This window comes from Triturus cristatus, chromosome 5_2 (assembly GCF_964204655.1).
Source record: "Triturus cristatus chromosome 5_2, aTriCri1.1, whole genome shotgun sequence".
NCBI lineage: Eukaryota > Metazoa > Chordata > Amphibia > Caudata > Salamandridae > Triturus > Triturus cristatus.
In genome coordinates, this window is record NC_140588.1 from 499,912,338 (window position 1) to 499,935,705 (window position 23,368).

The 23,368-nt window shown below is 46.0% G+C and overlaps 1 protein-coding gene across 1 annotated transcript in view; it reads right to left on the bottom strand.

The window, feature by feature from the left end:
* The window catches only part of FKBP9 (FKBP prolyl isomerase 9), a 198,382-nt gene that overhangs the window by 100,699 nt on the left and 74,315 nt on the right, over positions 1 to 23,368 (bottom strand). Inside the window, exon 2 of the mRNA XM_085607498.1 lies at positions 19,550 to 19,695. Within this exon, the coding sequence (XP_085463624.1) occupies positions 19,550 to 19,695 (146 nt within the window). The remainder of the gene's footprint in view (positions 1 to 19,549; positions 19,696 to 23,368) is intronic.

Consider the following 23,368-nt stretch of genomic DNA (forward strand, 5'->3'; position numbering starts at 1 on the left):
GTGATGAGGTAAGGGTGGCGGAGACCTGGGAGGGGGAGGGGGTGGAGGAGGTGGAGGAGGCGGAGGAGGAGGTAGTGGGGAGGGCACTCGGAGAGGAGAAGTAGCAGAGTCCTTCCGCTTGGGCGGTGGAGGAGGAGCCGGTGTGTCAAGACGTCTTTTCTTGACAACTAAAGTCAATAGCCCAGTCTTTGGATCTTTAAATAGAGTCTTTTGCAAAGGGTCTGGTGTAAAGAGATCCAATGGCGCCGAATCGTCCGCTGGCGCCGATGTTTTCGGAGCCGAGGGTTTCGATGGTTTCTGTGCGCCATGCTTTTTTGGAACCTCCGTTTTTTTCGGCGTCGAAGGAGTTTTCCGCGCCGGAGCGTCGGTGCCGACAGATTTGTGTTTGTGTTTTGTCGGCACCGAGAGTCCAGGCTTCGGCACCGGTGGCTTCGGAGTCGAGCTGGGTATCACTTTCTTCGGTGCCGGATGGTGTTTTTCGGCACCAGGCGCTGGCTGGCTCGAGCCCGAGCTGCCGTGAGACTTCTGAGGCTTCGACACCGGGCCCGGAGGTGGGGTGATAGAAGCTGTGTGCTTGGTTTTGCCCAGGCCTGCAGGCGAGGGTGTAACCTGAGTCTCTTTGGTTTTGGGCGCGGGGGTGGGTACAGTACTTACGACCCGTTGCGCCGGTGTGATGTCCTCCACGTCGGAGTCGTCGGCCTCGGAAGCGCTGACGACGTCGTCCTCCTGCTCGGTGTGTAGTTGCCCCGAAGCTCCGGCGTCGTCGCCGAAGATGTCCGGTGGAGCTGCGGTCGATGAGTGCGCCATGGTGCGTCGAGCTCTTCGATCCCGGATGGTCTTTTTTGATCGAAAAGACTTACAGGCGGGGCAGTCTCTAGCCTCGTGTTCTGGAGAGAGGCAAAGGTTACACACCTGATGGAGGTCGGTGTGGGGAAATTTAGACCCACATTTTGGGCACTTTTTGAACGGAGTCCTTTCCATCGGCCGGGACCGGAGTCGAGGAGGGCCCGAAGGCCGGTGCCGATGTACGGGATGGAGAAAAGTGCCGCTTCGAGAGATGAAGATATGATGAAGAAACTCGAAGAACGAGGATTTTCCGTCGAGGCTGGAACCGTAGAAGTTCGAAGCCGGAGCACGAAGTATCACATCCGAGCCCGATGGCGGAAAAAAACAATCTGAGGATGGAGCCGAAGCCCATGCGCAGTACGGACCGAAGGAGGAGTCACCGAACTCGTGACTTCCAAAGACTGTCCAAAGAACAAAAACAAACTGCAAACATCCGGGCCCAACACCAGATGGCGATCTATGCTAAGTGTACAATCTGCAGCTCATATGCCTCGAACATAACAATTTCAGGGTGTTTCGCTGATTTTTAAAAAAAACTTCACGTAATAAGGTAAAAGCAAATTACACAAATTTGCCTAGTCCAGTGAATTCCAGCTCAAAAGGGAAGAATCCAGCATCCCTTCCTTTGAAAGGGTGTCAGCAATAAGCATATTATGAATGTTCACTGACACGAGAGGTCCACTGTTACAGGATGCTGGCTGCAGAATGGATTCTGCGTTATGGGCACCTGCTTATTGATAATGTCACGTCTGTATAGTCCAAGCCACCAGTAGTAGCTCACTACGAATAGATTACTGTAAAAATTTTATTTGATCGTGACCCCTTCCTTTTAGGAAGGCTTAAAGTTAGTTAGAGAGGGTCATTATACTTCATACGGCAAGCAGAGCCTGGATTGAGTTCAAACTAATGAAGCATATAATTTTACTCTGACAGCATACCATCTATTCCTACAAGGCAACTGTGTACTGGATATAACGCCAAACACCACAGCTATCCTTCATGTAAAAAAATTTAAAAAATGTAGGGACTAAGGTCAGGAAACCCTGACATCATGATGGAAAATGTGTGCAGAGAGGGAGGGTACTCATTTTCTGTTAGCACCGTAGTTGCTAGATCATCACAGAATGTTTCACTTTTACAAGCTAGCATGATCACCAAACAAACTGAGAAAGCAAAGAATGTGCCTAGGACCATATTTAAAATAGTAGACTCCTTCCTGAATCCGAAATCCTGCAATCAAACCACGCATACCTGTCAACAATTTGTTGATAGTCTGCCCTTTTTTTTCCACGATAAAGTGCTCAAAATGTATTCACGATTCAAAGATTGTCTGAATAATGATCAATCCAAGTCCCTACCTATACCTCAAGTCATCCAACCATAGCTATCCACGCTTTGACAGGATGGCTTTGGAGGTCACAGAAAGGATTATTTTACAATCCAGATCGGGCTCCCCACTAGACGTCTGCCACACATAATGAAGCGAGCAAAGAATGGCCTTAATCCCCAGATTAATGACTAGCTCAATCGTTCCTTAAAATCCAGAACAGTTCCCACATTAGGGAAGAAGCAATGGTGCTCACTCTGCTGAAAAAGGCAAACCTGGACCCACTAAACCCAAGCAACAATAGGCCCGTATCCCTACTTCAGGCGATGGCTAAAAAATGCTAGAAACTTGGGTAAATGGACAGATCATGAAGTTCACAGTTGAGAATAACTCTCTCCATCCCTTTTAGTCCGGCTTTGAGCCGGCTTTAGTGCTGAATCCGCCCTTCTTGAAGTAACAGACTTAATATACAGCTTGATTCGGGAAACAAATATTAGTCCTGCTCGACCTATTGGCGGCTTTTGATACGGTCTCACATGAGATCCTGCTGCGCTGACTAGAAGAAATGGGCATAACAGGCACTGTATGGAAATGGCTAAAGTCCTTTCTTACGTGCAGACAGCAAGCAGTCTACTTATGCCCCTAAACCTCAGAAATCAAAGAAACAGTGTGGGGTAACTCAGGGATCAGCCCTACTCAATTCAACATATATATGGCACCACTTGCAGCGGTGGCACAAGCCTGGAGTTTCAAGGTTGTGTCATACGCTGATGACACTCAACTTTCAAGGCTTTCTTTTGGCAGTGGCAAAATGAATGTTTAAGAACTGCATAAATTCGGACAAGTCTGAGATCTTAGTTTTCGGAAACTCCTCTCATCTGGACACAGAAGGATTTTGGAGGTCTGAGCTGGGTGTTCCCCCACCTCCCACCACAGTGGCCAAAAACCTGGATGTCAAATTTGACACCTCACTGTCCTTCAATTCACAAGCCAAAGCCACAATCGGAACATGCTTTGCTTCCCTGAAATCTCTCATAAATTCCTACCAAATAACACTCGCAAATGTATCACTCGTGCCCTAATAATATCCAGGCAGGATTATGCAAATATCCTGCTCCTCGGCCCCCTCTAGTGCTTGTAAACAGATTACAATGGGTACAGAACACTGCAGCTCGCCTGGTCCTGAATATCCCAAAATACAATTCAATTCGTAAGGGATTGAAAACACTTCACTGGCTTCCTATCTGCCAAATAATTACATTTAAAGCACTCTTACTCACTTTTAGAGCTGTAAATTTGACAGGCCCACGCTACAATCAGAACAAAGTAACAAGATACCAGCTTGGACCTCCCCACCAAAATCTCTTAGTTGTGCTACAAATTCACAAATCCGAAGCTTGAGGCAGGGCCTTCTCCTATGTGACATCTACACTTTGGAACTTGCTTCCGAATTATTTTAGGAATATACTGACGCAGTCCATGTTTAAGGCTCAGCTAAAAACTCATATTTTTAAAGATCTGTGGATGCTCTCTTGTCTCTCACTCAAATGTTATAACTAGTCTTCCCGCCTGCTTATATCTGCAATTAGCGCCTGGACACTCCTGCTGGAGCAGCTGTCTTGCTTTATAAATCAGTCCTGCCAAGTATCACGCATCAGGGGTGATGCTAATGCATTTCAGTGTGGTGGTCCGCATCACAGCACTGAAATGCATTGTCACGCATTTCTGCAGATATATCAGCTGTCACTGTGAAGCACTGTGGAAGGCACTGTGTGTGGTAGGTGGCAGCGCCCTGCCTGTGCCCTGTGAGCAATGCTCCCACAGGCTTGATGGCTCCCAGCGGAGCTAAGGCGCTGCTGGCAGTCTCACCGTGCTACAATGTATCTTTATGTGATTATTCTGCAGCGCCACGCAGCTCTGATTCAGAGAACCTTACTTAGGGCTGGGCCCAGTCAGGTTGTTTTGATACAATTGGCCGGTGCGCAGCAGGGGACGGCACGTCCTACTAAAGCGACGCAGGAAGCTTGAGGGGAAGGTCGGCGCCTTGGGGCCTCACTGGTATGCGGGTGGTTGGCGCTGTCTTGTCTCAAAGCTGCTGTCTGTTGCTGAGTGCTAATAGGGGATGGCCGCCCGCGCTGTGGGGCATTTGATGGCTGTCGCCCGATGTGAATTTAATATTGCTGAACCCAGCCGAGGGAGACTGCAGTGGACCTCGTGGGAGTCGTCCGTCACACTCACTGTAAGGTTCATTCAGTGGTTGCCACGAAGACAGAACTCACAGCAGCGACAGTCAGCTGTTTAGACTAAGATGAACGGAATTTGAAATTTTAAAGGAAAAAAAATGAACCGATCCTTTTCTGTTTCTTCTGCTTATCTTCTTTGTGCCTGGAAATTTAGTCCGAAAAAGACAGGCGGGTTGCACACATTTAAAAAGCTGGAGCAAAATAAATCTGCTAAATCCACATGGAAAGAAGGAATCTTCATTTTTGACAGAAAAAAACTTGCCGCTTATTAGGACTAGCTCTATATGCAGTGTGGCCCCGCTCGGCCGGCAGCTAGCCTTTAGGTTTTTTTTAGCAGTACCAAGCGCCTAGAGGTGATAAAGTTCACGATGATTGCAGCGGGGGTGGATTCTTGACAAGAAATTATGTTAGCGCCGAACAATGCAGCCACAGGGAGCAGTCACAATTTATGTAAAGTCTTATTTATTCAGCCTATACATATTTCCCAAATTTTCATTGTTTGATTTTGCGCGCAAGAAAGTGTCACTCATAATTAAACATATAGTTTCTTACCTGTCGGTGTAGTTTTGCAGCTTGAAGACTTTCTGGATTCACTATGCTGTGCATTATTCCGCCATCTAGTGGTTGGGTCTGGAATTGTAGTATTTCTTCTCTTTTTTTTTTTTCGTGGCCCAGTTGGGTGTCGACATACCACCATTTGGTGTCCTTTGTGACGTCGACGCGCTTCCTCCGGAAGCTCCCACCTTTGGTCGCCATCTTCGGATTCTTTTTTCTGTCTTTGTTTTCCTATTTTAATCCTTGTAAAAGTCTTTTCACCTTCTACCCCCCTTTATCCTCCCGTCTCATCTTTCTGGCGGAGGAGGGTGGGTTCGCTAGTGAATCCAGAAAGTCTTCAAGCTTCAAAACTACACTGACAGGTAAGAAATTTTACGTTTTGCAGTGTGAATCTTTCTGGATTCACTATGCTGTGCATCGACTTTGTAGCAGTTTCTCCTCATAGTGGAGGTTGGGTGGAAGATGAGCACTGGTTACTGAAAATGTGTTGTAAGACCTTCTGTCCCACTTGCGCTTCTTTGTTCATTTGCATATCCACACAGTAGTGCTTAGAGAACGTATCCACTGACGACCATGTTGCCGCTTGGCAAATGTCTTGGATAGGTGTGTTTGCTAGAAACGCAATTGTTGCTCATTTCTTCCTTGTTGAGTGAGCATGCACTGCTCCTTGTAATGGCTGGGCTGCCTGCTTGTGGCAGAGCAGGATGGCTCGCGCAATCCATCGTGCAATGGTATTTTTGGTAACAGGTCGTCCCAAAAAACTGCTGGCGAAGGATACAAAAAATTGCTTTGTTTTTCTGCATTCTTTTGTCCTTTCCATATAGTGCATCACTGCCCTCCTGGCGTCCAGTGTGTGTGAGGCTCGTTCTGTGCTCGTGGACGGCTTTTGGAAAAAACTTGGTATTTGAACTGTCTGGTTGATGAGGAACTTAGACACCACCTTTGGCATGAAATGCGGGTCCGTTCTCATGACAATCCTATCACTGTGTATTTGCAGGTAGGGTTCTTAGAGCGTTAACGCTTGTAATTCACTTACTTTTCGTAGTGATGTGATAGCCACTAGGAAGGCTGTCTTTAGTGTGAGCATATGCAGTGTAGCTTTGTGAGTAGGCTCTAACTGTGCTTTCATTAGCTGTGTGAGCACTACATTGAGGTTCCATGCTGGCATTCTGCCTGGAGGAGCGATCCTTTTTGCACCTTCTAGGAATCTTTTTACCACTTGTGATGTGAAGAAACTTTTCACTGTTTCTCCTCTTGTGCAAGCCACAATTGCCGCTAAGTGGACACTTAGGGACGTGTAGCTTAGCTTGTTTTGCAGTCGATGCGTTAAGTATCTTAGTACTGTCGATTTCTTAGTAATCTTTGTTTGCAGATTTTCCCTAATGCACCATGCGGTGAATCTTTTCCACTTTGCTACGTAGCACTTCCTTGTGATCGGTCTCCTTGCCTCTCTGAGTACCGCCATTGTACTTGCCGGCAATTTGAGGATTGCAAACTCTAGGTCCTCAGGAGCTATGCAGCTAGGTTGAGGCTTTCTGGTTCTGGGTATAGTACTCTTCCGCTTTGCATTGTTAGCAGGTCCTTCCTGGTGGGGAACCTGTGTGCGTGCGTTTGCGACATCTCCATGATGTATGAGAACCATGTTTGTCTGGCCCATTGGGGTGCTATCCGGATGAGCGTCATGCTGCTGATCCTGCACTTGTTCAGCACTCTGAGTAGTAGTGGTATTGGTGGAAAAGCGTATGCAAATGTCCCTGACCAGCTTATCCATAGCGCATTCCCCAGGGACTGTTTGGATGGTACCCTGGATGCGAAGTTTTGGCATTTTGCATTTTGGTGTGTTGCAAAGAGGTCTATTTGCGGAGTCCCCCATTTGTGGAATACCTTCTGGATTTCCTGTTGGTTGATCTCCCACTCGTGGGATGCTGACGACTGTCTGCTGAGCCAGTCTGCCTCTACATTGTCCCTCCCTGGTAGATGTATTGCTAATAGGTCTATCTTTCTGGGGATTGCCCATCTCCATATTTCCTGCTCTAGCCGTGAGAGTGTCACTGAATGTGTCCCTCCTTGCTTGTTGATGTAGAACATGGTAGCTGTATTGTCTGTTTGTATCAGTACTGTTCCCGTACAGCAGTTTCTGAAAGGCCTTTAAGGCCAGGAACACTGTCTTGCGTTCTAGGTAGTTGATGTGCTTTATTGCATCCTGATGTCCCCACAACCCCCTTACTTTGAGGTTATTTGTGTGTGCTCCCCACCATTTCTGGGAGGCGTCTGTCGTAATGGTTACAGCTGGAGTTAGTTGTGTAAATGATCTCCCCTGTGCTAAGTTCTTCTGGTTCCACCACGCTATTTCTTTCTGTACTGTTTGTGTGACAACCACTAGATCCTCCCAACTCCCTGTTGCTTGTGACCATTGCTGCTGGATCCATTCTTGGAATGGCCTCATGTGTAGGCGAATATTTGGTACCAAATGTATGCATGATGCCATCATCCCCATCAGTTTGCTCACAGTCCTCACTGTCAGAGCTTGCCCCTTGTGGTAAAGACGCGTCTCCTTGCATATAGCCAGAGTCCTCATTGCACACGGAATCACCGTGCATTGTATGGTGTTGATTTCTGCCCCTAAGAACCTCTTCAGCTGTTCTGGTTCTATTGACGTCTTCTCCCAATGGATTGAAAACCCCAGTTGTGCCAGCGTCTGTATCACTATCTCTATGTGCTTCCTGCACTTGTGGTAAGAGCTTGCTTTTGCCAGCCAGTCGTCAAGGTATGGGTATACATGTATCCCCTTCCTCCTTAAGTGTGCTGCTACTACTGCCAGACATTTTGTGAAGACTCTTGGTGCTGATTTTAGTCCGAAAGCCAGTACTGTGAACTGGTAGTGATTTGTGCCTATTGCAAACTTGAGGAGGTGTTTGTGTTTGCTGTTGATGGGGATGTGCAAGTAGGCGTCCTTTAAGTCTATAGTCGCCATGTAGTCTCCTTTTTGCAGTTGAGGTATGACCTCTTGGAGGGAGGTCATCTTGAACTTTTGTGTTTTCTGAACCTGTTTAGGAATCTGAGGTCTAAAATTGGGCGTAATGTTCCGTCTACCTTTGGTATGAGGAAGTGGGTCGAGTATACCCCTTTGTTTCTTTGTTTTTGTGGCACAATTTCTATGGCTCTTTTCTTTAGCAATTCTCTTACTTCCTCCCTCAAGTGTGTCAGCTCCTTTGTTATGCACACTCTGACCTTTGGCCTTCTGTTTTTCGGTGGCCTTTCCAGGTCGATACAGTACCCATATTGTATGAGTTCTAATATCCATTTGTCTGATGTTATTTTCCTCCACTCCTGAAGGAAGTGTCTTAATCTGCCTCCTACCGATGATGTGTGTTGGAGGAGTCTTTGAATGTTTTGAGTCTTTGCTGGTTTTTGTCTCTTTTTGCACTTCCTGAGGTCTCATCCAGGAGTACGTTGTTTCTGTTGGTGAGTCACTTTCCTGTGGGAGGCTGACTTCACCTCTGGCCATTTCCCCTTCCTCGGCCGTGCCCTCGAAAGGATTGTCCTCGGGGCTGGTACTGCCAGTTTTGCTGCTGTTGTCCCTGCTGCTGTCCCTGGTTACCTCCTTGATAACTTTGCTGGGTGGTTTGGTGTGTTGCCCCAGACTGATGATTTCCTCTGCCTGTGGGTCTCCTGGAAGGTGTTCCAATTCTCAAACCTCTGAACAGCAGCGCCCCCATAGATCTCGCTGTTTCGTTATCTTTCTTCAGCTGCTTCAATTTTTCATCAACTGGTGCTCCAAACAGTTGTTCCCCGTTGAAGGGTGTGTTGAGGATGTTGTTTTGGACCTCATTCTTGAAACCTGAAATTCTTAACCAGGCATATCTCCTTTCTGTCATCCCCAGCATCATCTGCCTGCTCAATGTCTCTGCTGCGTCCAGGGCTGACTTTAAACATGTATTAGCCATGTTCTTTCCCTCTTCTACCAGGTGGCTTGCTCTCCTCTGGTATTGTTCTGGGACATGCTTGAGCAGTTCTCCCACTTCTTCCCAGTGCTGGTATGCGTGTCTGTTGATGAGCGCATTGGAGTTGGCGATGCGCCATTGTATGGCTGCACTCCTTTCCATCTTCCTACCTATCATGTCCATCTTCTTGCTTTCTTTGTCTGGTGGAGGGCCAGAGTTTGTGGGTATATTTGCTCTTTTCCGAGCTGTGGATGTAATGATGGAGTCGGCTGGTACGGACCCTCTGAAGTACATGGTGTCCTTCGAAGAATGTTTATATTTCTTCTCTGCTCATGGAGTCACAGCTTTACACATGGCAGGCTCTTTGAATGCCTCCTTCCCCTAGTCCAGCACACTTGGGAGCATGGGCAGGAACTGGCTTCTAGTCTGTGAAGGCAGCAAGGTCTCCAAGAGGAAGCAAGACTGGGGTTTCTCTTCCTCTAACTGCACCCATACGTCTCAGCCGCCCTTTTGATGACTTGATTGTAGATCCCTATGTCGTCCGGCGGTGAAGGCCTCGACGGATATGGGTCTACGCCCTCTTCCGGTGACTCGGCGTCGAGATCTTCCCATGGCAAGTCTTGAGCCTCCGAAGAAGTCGACTCTTGGTAAGTCTCATCTTCTTCCCCTTCGCCTGTCCCGTAGTACAGGTCCTCTTCCTGTTCCTCTCCAGGTTCAGGTGTGTTTGGCGCTTCAAATTCCTCGACGCCCTTTCCTGTTTCGGGTGTAGTCTTCAACGGTATGCTGTAGGATTTTAGCTTTTCCTCGAAGTCTTTCTTGCGTTGCAAGATGTTAGCTATTTCGGCCTCGAGCCTACTTCTTTTCTTCTCCATCTCCGCAGAGTGATCGGCTTTGAAGGCCTCGACCTTCCTCTTCGCGGTTGTCGACGTCGAAGTCGAAACCTGTCTCGGCCCTTCGCCTTTCGACGTCGAGGCCTCTTTTTCATGGCTGCTCTTCGGCGCCTTTCCCTTGTCTTGGGATTTCGCCGTCTGGTGGTCCTTCTCAGAGGATCCAACGGACTGTTTGTCCCTGGATGCCGTGGTCGACGTCGAGTGCTTCGACTGCCCTGCACCTTTCGAGGACTTTGGATCGCCTTTGCGAGTCTCAGTGGAGGGTTTAGTGTTCGACGACTCTCTTACCTCCTTCGATGTTTCTTCTCGACCTCGACGACCACGACGTCTTCTGGTCCTTCTGCTACATTGTCTTCCTCTCCGCTGGAGAGTCCCAAGTCTCGTAGCGATGGGGGCGTTCCTTTCCCCTGCATATTGTAGTTTGCTCTTCTCTGTCTCTCCCTTACTCTGAGAGTCTTCGGGATGAACGCTGCACAGGCGTTGCAGTCCTCGCTTCGATGGTTGACCGGCAGGCAGAGATTGCAAACCGGATGCTGGTCCTTCTGCGCGTACTTGTGGTGGCAGTTTGCGCAGAATTTGAACGGAGTCTTGTCCATCACCGCGCCCAGGGAGCCCCCTGTATGCGCATTCTCCTTCGAAAAACGTCGAATTCTTCAAAGTTCTCTGAACTTTAGTCGAGTTTCTTCTTACTCGGTCTCCGGTGTCTTCTCCGGTGATTTATTACGATCTTTCGTCGATTCTTCTCTTCAAAGTTCTTGGAGCTCCTTCCTGTTGATCCAGACCCAACGGCGAAAAAAAGAATCTGAAGATGACGACCAAAGGTGGGAGCTTCCGGAGGAAGCGCGTCGATGTCACGAAGGACACCAAATGGTGGTATGTCGACGCCCACCTGGGCCACGAAAAAAAAAAAAGAGAAGAAATACTACAATTCCGGACCCAACCACTAGATGGCGGAATAATGCACAGCATAGTGATCCAGAAAGATTCACGCTGCAAACCTATAATTATGAAAATGTCACACATAGCAATCTGAAATCTTGGCAGCTATGATAAATCTACGTCATTCATTCATTCAAGATCAGCTGAACAGATAGGACACATAAGAAAAAATCCTTGCAGAGGAGATACTGTTCCAGGGCATTGGAGCTACTGCTTTGGGTCAATTAGCAATGAGGGATAACAGATGCCACTATATGTTCGCACTGTTAATAAAAGAAGCAGGTTCATTGTCCAGCTTGATGTAAGTGACCTAGCAATAGATACGTGGAAAGTTTTTAGCTTCTTTTACTAACAACACCAAGCTATTTGTTTTGGCCCCACAGGCTATGAAAAGCAAACGTGGCAACTCTTACAATGGCTGAGTGCCACTAACATCAGTCTTCTGCAAGGTGAAAGCTCTATCTTCAGTTGTCTGTAACAGACAGCCCTGCAGACAATGATACAGAGCGAGTGCTGAGTCAGCACTTTGCTCCCGACTTGATGGTTTCCTCTCTATCTCAGTGCCCAGCTCGTCATTAAATAGCTTTTCTCTCCATACTTGCTTTTATCCCTCCCCTCCAGCATTTCTCCTTTACAGTTGCTTTTGTCTAGCTGAGATGTATCCTTCCACTGCTGACATCATGGAACTATATTTTTTTGTTTCGTTTAGAGGTGCACTTAATTCTTTCACATTAAGCAAGGTACCAGATGCAGGCTTGGTGGACCTCTGCATGGTGTAATTTCCTGTGCATCCCGACACCTCCTTTACCGACTGTTGTTTCATCTTTCTTTGTTCTCCCACTGCCCCACTCCCGCTCCACTTTTTAAATGCACCAGCACTGACAAAGCAAATAGTGGTGACCAGCCATTCTGAAGGTCTATTTCTTAGACTCTCAAGATGGCCACCACATTGTCTGATACAAAGTAGTGAGACACAAAGCTGAGTGATGTAACATAGCAGCCATCTTTAAAGTATAGAAAATAATATTTCCATACTTACAAGGTGGCTACACGTTGATGGGGATGTAGGGATTTCTCCATGTGACAAAATGTTTATCCCGTGGTGGAAAGGAATTTGCAGGTGTTGATGCACTTCTGCTAAGATCATATACACCCTTCATATTTACACACAGATAAATGCTTTGTGGGTATTCCTGGAACTTTTTGGAGAACTCCAAAAAATATAAATCTATTCCAAACATATGTATGAACAAATGGGCGAAGATTTACAGCTTGTTTACAAATCAGACTGACCGTCGTACAATTCCACCATAAAAGAAAATGACAGCTGTTATATTACATAATCACAGGAATGAGCTGGAAAGACCACAAGTACTGACATGGCTGGACGATTGTAAAGTCAATTACTGAGGCTTCCAAAAAATATTAATAAAAAGCTGCAATCGGTGCATAATGAGACAGTAGGTATTAAACAAGGGGATAACATTAAGCTTGCACTGAGGGCTCCTGGGGGCGGCAATCGCAGATTGTCCGCCCCCGGGCAGCTTCGGGCAGTGGTATGCCCTGGACAGGTGGTGCGCGCGCTGATTGGCTGATTCAGCAGCGCGAGGCTGTCATTCCAACCGTCGCGCTTCGTGTTTTCTGAGGTGGTGAGGTAGGGGGGCTCATTTATTCGGTATTTGACGGTTTGACAAAGTTTTTCTTGATATTTATTAGCGCAAACTGGATATGGAGGCAGATGCTTCTGTTCGTGAAGCGCTACGTGTACTTTGCGAGGCAGGGAGGGAAGACCTTTTAATTCCTGGGGTTTTGGAGCAGGCTTGGGTAGGTGTGGAGCGCAAGCCACGCAGGGCTGCTGGTGGAGTAGCGGCAGCGGTGGTAGCTTGCGCCTCAAGCGATGTCTCACCAGTGCCTTCACTTGGGGTGGTTAGTTTGAGGGAGGAGGGCTCCCTGGTACGAGGTGTGTGTATGCCCCGGCCTCCTGCGTTGCCATCAGCTCCTACGCAATTGAAGAGAGGGAGGGGCAGGCCACGCACGCGTGCGACAAATATCTTGCCTAAGGCTAAGGAAGCTGGTGTACAGGGGGGCATGCATTTTTCTAAAGTAAGGCAGGGTGCTGGGGATAAAGAAAATACGCCACCTAGTGCTGTTTCAACGGTAACACATGACAGTGAGGTGGAAAAGCAAGCATTTACAAACAGCAAGCAAGATATTTTTATTTTTAACAAGAAACAATTCAATGTTTCAGGTTTCTCTTCACAGTCATCGGAAGAGAGGTGTTTGTCACCAATTTTTTCTAACGCAAAGGGTGACGTTTTGGCAAAAATTCCTTTGACAAAACAGAGCGAAGAGGTGGGACCGGTCGCATCCAAGCTGGCTGAGGCAGTTGTATTAGGGGATGTTTTAATGGACCCCACATGCCAGACAGTGGAGGGTCAGGTGCCTGAATTTTTTGGGAAAGGGGCAGAAGGGCAATGGGTCTGGATGCCGAAAGAAATTATGAACAAGGCCAGACTTTCCCGGTTGAAAGGAGGCAGATCACAACCAGCTGCAAGTTTAAGCGGCTGGCAGCCCACCGTGGGCGAGACGCTGCCATGCACAAAAAAGGGCAGTGGAGTCATATCGGCCAGGCCTTTTGCATCCTGCAACGTACGAAGTAAGGAGGATGGGGATTTTCAAGCGAAATTCCCAACACCGTTGGATGTCACAAGAGCGTCTCGCTTTAAGGGACCCATTAACTGGAATGTATATGATGGGGGAGTTGGGGACGGGGAGCTTCCTGGGGGCAGTGGCGGGGGTGGTAGAGTAGGTGAGGCTGGGGTGGTAGGTTTTATGTCTGTGGACGACGAAGGTGCATCTTTGGAAGAAGGGGAAATCGAGGATGAGGAAGCACTTGCGAAAACTTTCCCCTTTTCTTTGCGGGATAAGGGGGGGTCTACTAAAGATATCTCCAGAAATTATTTTTCGCAGGAAACTGCCAGTGATGGTGCTTCAAAAGGGACCAAGACCAGAAATAGCGCTAAGGGAATGAAGAGGAGAATTTTGTCCGAAGACAGTTCGGCCATAAAAGCAGGTGAGGTGCTCTTTCGTCCTCGTCCAAAACGCTTATGTTTTGATAAGGGGGTTGGCACAGATGGTGGGGGCGCTAAAGGCGAATTGGAAGAGGCCACTAGCCCTGTAGTTGCAGGCGCTGTAGTTCAGGCGGGCAAGCAGGTTGTAGTGGCAGGTCCAGATAAGGGTGCGAAACCAGAAGGAGATATATCGCAGTCCTCAGGTTTAAAACGCTTGCCCTATATGGGTTTATCAATGCCACTGGGTGCTCATTTGTCCAAGGTCACGAAGGAGAAAATATGGAAGGGGGAGTTTGTGGATGTGTTTAAACTCCTTCATAGAGAGGTTCAGGCAAAAGAAGGGTCCAAAGAAGAGGCTTGGGAGTTAGCTAGGAGACCTCGGGTGCCAACCAATATAGATAATTGGACGTCTGCTTTTCTCATTTTCGCGAGTGTTTATTGTGAAAAGTTCCCCGAGACGTCAGTGGCTATTTTTAAATATGTGGATACCATCAGGAAAGCGGCCATGGAATTTGGTGGGTTTGCATGGTTGCATTATGATGAAGAGTTTCGGGCACGTTTAGTCATTATACCGGATAAACCATGGGGTGAAGTGGATAATGAACTTTGGGTGCAATGGATGTACCCACAAAGGCCACCTCCATCCATGCATACGGCGAGTGGCCTAGCAGTGCCCGGTCGGCCCTTTCCGAGCAGACCCACTCTGTGGGGGGTGGGGAATTGGAACAGACAACAGCCTTCCATTTCTGGCGCATGCTGGAATTTTAATAAGGGATTCTGTGCCAAAAACCCATGCACATATAAGCATGAATGTCAGCGATGTGGTGGGAAGCACGCGGTCACCCAGTGTTTTGGGGAGCAATTACATTGGGGGAGCGGTTTGCCAGTCAGAGGAAGGGGAGGTGTTTTCCAACCTACTAACAAGGGCTTCTACACCAATTAATATAGATAGGTTGAGAGTGCTTTTAACATGCTATCCGGACACTCAAGAGGCAGCACTGCTTGACTGGGGTTTCAGGGAAGGGTTCAGGTTAGGTTACCAGGGAGCCAGATATTGTCGTTTTGCAAAGAATTTGAAGTCCGCAGAGGATTTCCCACAAATTGTGAGGGACAAGTTGTTGACTGAAGTGGCAGAGGGCAGAATGGCTGGTCCTTTTGATATATAGCCATTACATGATCTTATGGTGTCCCCCTTGGGTGTGGTCCCTAAGAAAGTCGAGGGGGAATTTAGGATGATCCACCATCTCCCCTGGCCCCATGGTACATCCATCAATGATTTCATTGCCAAGGAAGATTCCATGGTAAAGTTTGCCTCTGTAGATACGGCTTTAGGGATGGTAAGAATGGCGGGGGAGGGTTCTGAGCTGGCATAAAGTCGGCGTTTCAGTTACTACCTGTTCATCCCTCGGATTTTTCCCTTTTGGGTATTCATTTTAAGGGACAATTTTTTGTGGATAAGGCCCTCCCTATGGGGTGCGCGATATCCTGCAGACTTTTTTAATCTTTTAGTTCATTTTTGCAGTGGAGCTTTTCTTGGGCGACGGGCCACATGAGTGTAACACATTATTTAGATGATTTTTTATTTGTGGGTGCTTCAGGTTCCCATCAATGCGGAAAAGCGTTACATGATTTTCAATCTTTCGCACAGGAGATGGGTGTTCCACTGGCACCTGAAAAAACGGAAGGGCCCAGCTGTTGTTTAACATACCTGGGTATTGAGATTGATACAATTAAGATGGAAGCCAGACTTCCGGAGAAAAAAGTTCTTGAAATCACCCGACTATTGGAATATGCCACAAAAGCAGACAAATTAAAGTTGCTTGAGGTTCAATGTTTGCTTGGCCATTTGAACTTTGCCTGTAGGGTGGTACGGGCAGGCAGGGCATTTTGCAGACGCTTGGGGTTTGCCATGTCGGGCTGTTGGCTTCCACACCATCGGATCAGAATTACTATCAATATGAGGGCTGATTTGGAAGTGTGGTTGTTGAGATTTTAAGAGCGTAACTATCTGGTCTTTAGAAGAAGATTTCTTATGGCAAATACAGCTCTATTCTGATGCTTCGGGGGCCAATGGTTTTGGCCTATTTTGGGATGGGAGGTGGTGTGCGGAGCAGTGGCCACACTCTTGGATTTCTGAGAAACGGAGCATAGCCTTCCTGGAACTGTTCCCACTTGTAGTTGCATTGACTATCTGGGGTCCAAAATTGGCCGATAGAAAGGTAGTTTTCAATGTCGATAACAAAACTGTAGTGGACCTAGTCAATGGGCAAAAAGTCAAGGATAAGCACTTGTTGAAGCTATTACAGAATTTTATATTGGGGTGCTTGCATTTTAACATCATTTTCAAAGCTAAACATGTTGCGGGAGTGGACAATAACATCGCAGACGCCCTGTCTCGTTTTCAGTGGGCGAGATTCCGTGTTTTGGCGCCCGGAGCAGATTGTCAGAAGACTCCGGTCCCCCAAGAGGTGTGGGATTTGGCGATTTGACTACTCAGCGTCTCATCGAGAGCTCTTTAGCTAACAGCACCAAATTGGCCTACAGACGAACTTGGCTGGAGTTTTTAGATTCAGGGGCTAAGTATAGACCATCGACTGAGATAGGCTTATGGCAGTGTAGAGATGATGTAAGTAATTTCATTATGGGTAACATACAACGGAGTGTATCGTCCACCACGATAGCTGGGAAATTATCAGGGGTGGCATTTTATGGAAAATTCTTCTGGGGCTATGAGCCTTCTGTGGGAGAGATGGGGTGGAGAATGTTGCAGGGCTGGGCGAAAACGATAAGGAGGGGTCAACACAAACGAGAACCAATGTCTTTGGAATTATTGTATAAAGTTACAAGTGTTTTAGCGGTGGTTTGTTTTTCCCACTTTGAATGTTGTCTTTTTAAACTCTGTATGATTTGGCTCTTTTTTGGAGCTTTTAGGATTTCAGAATTGCTGGGTACAACTCACATTGAGGGCCTCAAGGTTCACAACGTTTCTTTATTTTGCTCCTCTATTTGTATTTTTCTAGAAAGATCAAAAACGGACCAAACAGGTAAAGGGGCAAAAGTGTTTTTGCAAGCCATAGATGGTCCTTTATGCCCCAGGCAAGCATGGTGCGAGTTTTTGTTAGTGGGAGGGGCAACCTCAGATTATGTTTTTAGGCATCAAGATGGGTCCCGTCTCCAAGCTGCTCAAATCCTAGCAGTTATGCGCAAAGCTTTGAAGAAGATAGGGGAGAATCCTGTCAATTTTGGGACACATTCTTTCCGAATAGGAGCAGCTTCAGAAGCTGCCAGGTGGGGGTTTTCGCTCAGTGAGGTTCAGAAACTAGGTCGCTGGACCTCAGACTGCTGTTTACGTTACATTAGAACTTTAGAGGGTGATGTTTCAAAGTCAGGATGTTAATTGTTTTTTCTTTTCAGGTGTGTCGGCCGGTAACATTTTGTCTCAACGCCAAGTCTGGATCATTGGACACTCCTTCATTAAGTGGGCCGCTAAACAAGCTGAAAAACGTCATTTTGGTAGGAACTTGGGTTTCCGCTCAGATGAAGTCGTATTGTCCTGGTTTGGGAAAAGCGGCATGAGGTGGGGTCAGCTCCTGCCTCTCATGAGTGAGTTTTCTTGTAAAAATAAACCGGAAATGTTGCTGATCCATCTTGGTGAAAACGACCTAATACAATTATCAGGTCTTGGTTTAATTATTGATATGAAGGCAGATCTCAAAATTTTGTTAAAAACTTGGCCCGACACACAACTAGTTTTGACGGCACTAATGCCACGAAGGGTTTGGAAAGGCGCAGAAAGGTTTACAGCAGTCGAGAGAGCACGGAAGAAGGCGAATAGAGACCTGCATCGTTTTTGCCACAGTGCTGGTGTAGACTGGTTGGGTCATGAGTCAATAACAAAAGATGATTATCAATTTTTTCGACATGATGGTGTCCACCTATCTTTTATAGGTAATGAAATTTATATTTTGAATGTAAAAGAGATGGTCTCTAAAATACTTCAGTCTAATACCTGGTGTTAGGCTACGCTGTTTTAGCGACAGCGTCACTGTTATATCAACACTTGTTTGAAGTTTTGGAAATTTCTTTTGCGAATACAATGATAATTGTTTCCCCCACCGCCCCTCCCCCCCCCCCCGTTTTCCCCCAAAAATGTCTCCATCTTCACCCAATCCCCCCCCCCCCCCCCCCCCCCGTTTCTTCATATATAAAGCGGTAAGAGGTTTTGGGGGACGTTATTTTGCCGGGAGTTTTTTCTGCAAATGTCATGGAACAATTTGGGGTTTTGTAGACAAATATGGACCATGCGGCATAATGATATGTTGTGAATAAAATTTCACCTGTTGGGCGACAGTGGTGGTATGATTTCTATTAACTGACGATGAGCGTCCAGTTAACAATATAGGGTTTTTTCCAAGGGGGGGGGGGGGGGGGGGGGGGGAACAGGAAAAACTTCTGTGTTAGGGTTTTTCCTGGTGGCAGAGTGGGAGGAGAGCAAGACAGGCAGGAAGGGTTGGGGGCATCACGAATAGTTCCGGACAGAGGGAAGCAAGAGGGCGAGGTTGGAGGCAAGGGGTAGGCAGGAGAGGTAGATAGGGGTTTGGGGAGGAGGATTAGGCTGAACAACGTGGGGGAAGTTGGTTGTTGGGGAAAATTCAGTAGGGGCGGGGGGTGATAGGTCGGATTATGTATTGTTGTACAAATGATGTATTATTCTGCCCACCTGTCCAATAAAGCGGCCTTTTACCCCCTTACTTGGCTTGGGGTCATTATTATTGCCCGATGTGAGATCTAAGTTAAAGAGGCAGCATATCTGCTTAGTGCTTCATGCTTCCGGAACTTACGAACAGATATACAAAACGGTATTGTGGCCGCAAACGCTGTGCAAATTCACAGGGTTTGCAACCGTAAAGCGGCTTTCTTAATGTACAAAAGCTCCTTTATGAGTCGGAAAATTCTTTTAATGTCGTAAAGGAGTTTTGAGACCCTTTCCGAATTTCAAAATTGAGCTGGGTTTGAAAGGGATGTCTCCCTTCTATTTGAAATTCAGTAGAGGATAGATCAATGGTTTGTGACTATAATTGCGGTCACAAATAATCGATTAGCTCAAAAGGGTTGCAAAGTGTGACCTGCCAAATGAATATTCATTAGGTAGGTCATTTTATGACCCGATGCTGCACATCCCTGGTTTGCGAACGAGAATAGTAAATCTTCCGCCAAAATTTCCAGAACACACTCAAAACTGTTCCTCGTGGCACTCCTTCGGACAGTTTGAAAGCTGTCAATATGGCACAATACAACCGATACAAATAAGGTTGCTTAAAACGTCTAGTCCATGAAGTTCAAGCAGGTAAGATTAGCTCAACGATGGAACTTTCTGCATATTTCATTTTATTCATAAATAAAATATTGTGACTATTCCATTCTGATTTAACATATGTGCAGCAGATGAAACTGCATACATCTGGCTAACAATAAAAAGCTGTGCTTTGCTGTTCCCTAAACCCTCAACTCAAGTTACACATTTGTATTGATGGCAAAGCCATTGCAGAAAGATGGGCGAATTTTGTTGCAATAATACGTCTGCATTCAAACTCAATAACTTCTTTCAATAATTATAGTAAGGAATTAATACAGTATGTTAAACTATCACTGTGAGCGGACAGCGTGTTGAAAACATAAGCATGTGCTAAAGAAAATAACAACTCAAAAATGTTGTACAGATGTCTGGACTTACAAACTCCTTCATTCCCATAGGCAAGCTTTGGTGGGACCTTCACAAATCGACGCTCGTTCACGCACATTCCAATGAGCGCTTTGTCCATTCCTGCAATGAGCTGCCCCTTTCCAACAAACACGTTGTAGGTGGAACCTCTGTCATAGCTAAAATAAAAATGTATATCATATTCATTAGGTAACCAATCACCTCAAGGCGGAAAAAAAATAAAGGAGCAGCAGACTTTTCAGGAACATAGCAGACACTGAGGGACCAGTTTTAGAACATAGGTAGAGATTCACATGTCATAAACTTACATTTATAACGTGTGTGGATTTCTATATATTTGGTGTACACCAATATCCCCAGCAACACACATGCAAATTCTAGATTTACATGCATGTTTCTTTTGGACTATACGTACTCCTGATGATTATCTGTAGTGTGGACAATCCCCCAATAATGGATCTGCACATTAAACTTTTAAAATATTTTTTCTAACACCGGTAATGATGGAGAAACACCTTACCCCTATCCTTGTGCTTTAGACTAAAAATAATCTGCAATAGTTTGAGATTTTCCCAAGCCCTAAATGATATTTGTGTTTGAAAAATTTAACACATGTATATTCTGAGACTCTCAACTTGGCATATCGGACTTCACAATCAAACTTTACCGAAATGGAATTATCTATGCAAATCATTTTATGAAATGGCCTACTACCCCTTTACAGTTCAAAGAGATGACAATGAACACCTGCTAATCTTTGTTAATATTGTTTATGTTGATTACAAATTTGAAAGATTGAAACAAATTTCCACATTCATAAATTCAAAGAAAGTTACAACTGGAAAATGTTTTGTTCTTTTTTTAAGCCAGGTAAAAACAGTGTCAAATTAGAAACAATACCACTATATAAATAATCCATATGTGAACAAGTCTTCTATTCAGTCAGTTATCACTAGTAGCTTGTTTTTCGATTGACTACTTAATCTGATATGCAATTAAATATGTCAGATCAAGTCATTTGGCGCACACTTTTTGAAGCTTATTTTTTTTGTTAAATTCTTAATCCAATAAGTACTTCACTCTTCCACAAAGTAAGTAATTCATTAAAATACAGAATAAACGCCATCCTTAGTACTCCATTCTTTTTCTGTTTGAACACCTTCAAGAGTTTTCTCATACTTCTCCCTGAACTCTAACAGAACATGACTTTTCAATGGTACTTAAAGGTGAAACCTATTCCTCTCTACAGTGCTATTCTCCCTATCTGTAACTTCTTTGGTGCCAAAGGATATAATGACATCATGATGGCCCTCCTCACTTCTAATGAGAAACTTTTTGAAACGATTTTGTTACATTTCCTTCACGCAGCAAAGCATATAATTATTAACAATGATCAACGTACAGTACACAACATGTCCTCAAGCAGGGAACATTTTCTCGAACATCCAAGTCTTATCTACTCAAGAATTCTACTCCATGTGGTGAAGCATATCAATACACCCTTCTGATTAGAGAATGAACAAAACTGATATGACAAACTCTAAAACTTGTGTGGGTCTGAGTTAACAAATCCACCTCACTTTAACATCATTTAAACTAAGGAGAACGCTTCACCCTCCAGGCCATTGCAACACATCTATTTGCAAGTGTAAGGGTGCAATGATAAATTTGATACACTTTATTGTGCTGTTACTATTTTATGGTGTACCTTGGCAATGGTAGCTGTCTTCAGACAATGGATTGTGTGAGGCAGTCCCCTTCAGCTATTGGTTTAAGACAGTGTCAATGACATCTGTGATCAATCCGCAGCACTATTTCTCTCAGCATCATGCTATTGCATTTAAGAGTAATATTTAGTCCCCTGGGCTGCTATCTGGAATCGCTAAAATAAATATAGCTCGAACATGGGGGCAGAGAGACCGCCACAGGTTTTAGATTGGGAGACAGATGTAGACTGTTGTCAGAGAACCAAGCACGTGGTCTACCAGAGTAAGGGATGCCCTAAGAAATGGGTGAAAATGTAGGAGGGGTGGAGCAGATATAGAGGCGGTCGAGGGATAGTGCAGGAGGGGGGTAAATCCCATTCCTCGAGATGGTAACATAGAAATTCTAATGCTAAGTGCAGTGTGGTACTGCTCCAACGCTGTACTTACATGTTTTATGGTGACAGTCATGTGTAAGATGTTATGCCTAACAATGCAGTTACTTGCTGGATGTAAAAATGTTTATGCTTCTTGTAAACTGAGCAACCGTTTAATAAAAAGATCTTTAGAAAAAACAAAATCCCCCCTCCCTGGTGGTGATGTCACTGCAACGCATGAGGATTATATCCGAAAGCAGCAGCAGGCAGGGTCTAATTGCTGAAAGGAGAAACAATCTTGTAACGGAGGCTTCACCAAATAAAAGTAACACATTTCACATGATGAACAAATGCTTACTTGAAGTATGATATAAGTACATAAATACAATAGAGTATTTTCAAGTGTTATTTTTAAATAACATCATTATTTTGCTAAAAAAAAAGTGCTGCATGAAAATACAGATTTTATTCAAAAACAACATTTTTTTTTTTTTTTTTTTAGGTTCATGGTTGACCAATGTGATTATCTTTTTTTTTTTTTTTTTTTTGTTAAATTTTATTGTGCAGAGAAAAAGGGTACAAGCACGGGCCTACCACCTCCTGGGCCGGCCGCTAGTATTCAGAAATGATCAAGCAGTTCAAAAAACACTGACTGGCCCACAGGGGCTCCGCTAAATTACAGGAGATCAGACTGCACATAAGGGACGTCAGGATATACCCTTTTTACATAAATATCAACAAAAGTAAAGAAAAACAAAAAACAAGGCGAAAAACATTGAAAGGGCGTCTAACCACAGTAGAGGAACTCCACACCCGACCACCCTAGGGTGGTCAATAAAAAGGGGGGGGTCTGAGAGGGAGGGGGGGGTCACGGGAAAACCAAATCTATACACAGATGAACAAATTAAGCAAGGAACCCTCAAGGATCAGGGGGACAAGGCAACCTCAGACGTATCCACCAGGGGGGGGAGAACAGATAGTCCCTCGATACACATTCCACTGACCCCAGATTCTACCCCACGCCCCCGGTTTACCACGAGCCACATACACCGACTTCTCCCTGAACATGCACCAGTCCATGTTCTCCTTCCATACGGACACGGTGGGAGGCCGTTGGGAACCCAAAAGCTGCGCAATATCTCTCTTTGCGATCATGTTCCCAAGGGCCGCCCACCGAGCCTGGGCCGCATTATAGTCATTGGGCTCCCACACATTCAGAACACATCGGCGCACCTCCGGCAGCAGAGCGACCCCAGTGACTCGTTTAATAACATCATGCACCTGGCGCCAATATTCCGCCACCTCGCGGCACTCCCAGAGGATGTGGAGAAAGGTGGCACTGAGCCCGCAGCCACGCTTACAGAGCCCGTCATCAGAAAACCCCATCGAGACCAAACGGGGACCCGTCACATAGACACGATGGAGAATCTTAAGCTGGACCAGACGGAGACGGGCCGGGATAGCAACCTCCTTAGGGGATGACAGCGCAGACTGCCAGTCCTCGTCGTCCAACTCAACCCCATCACCCGTCCACGCCTCCCGAAGACGCACCAAGAGATCAGCCCGATAATTTATTCGTTTTTCATAAATCAGGGAGATAGTACTGTCGGGGACGTGTCCGTCGAGTATACGGTCCTCGAGAGGCGAAGAGACAGGGACCGTGGTCCCCTCCCCAAAGACCGAGAGCAGGGCGTGCCGAACCTGGGCATAGCGGAAGAACTCCCTTTCACTAAGCTCGTACTCGCTCTGAA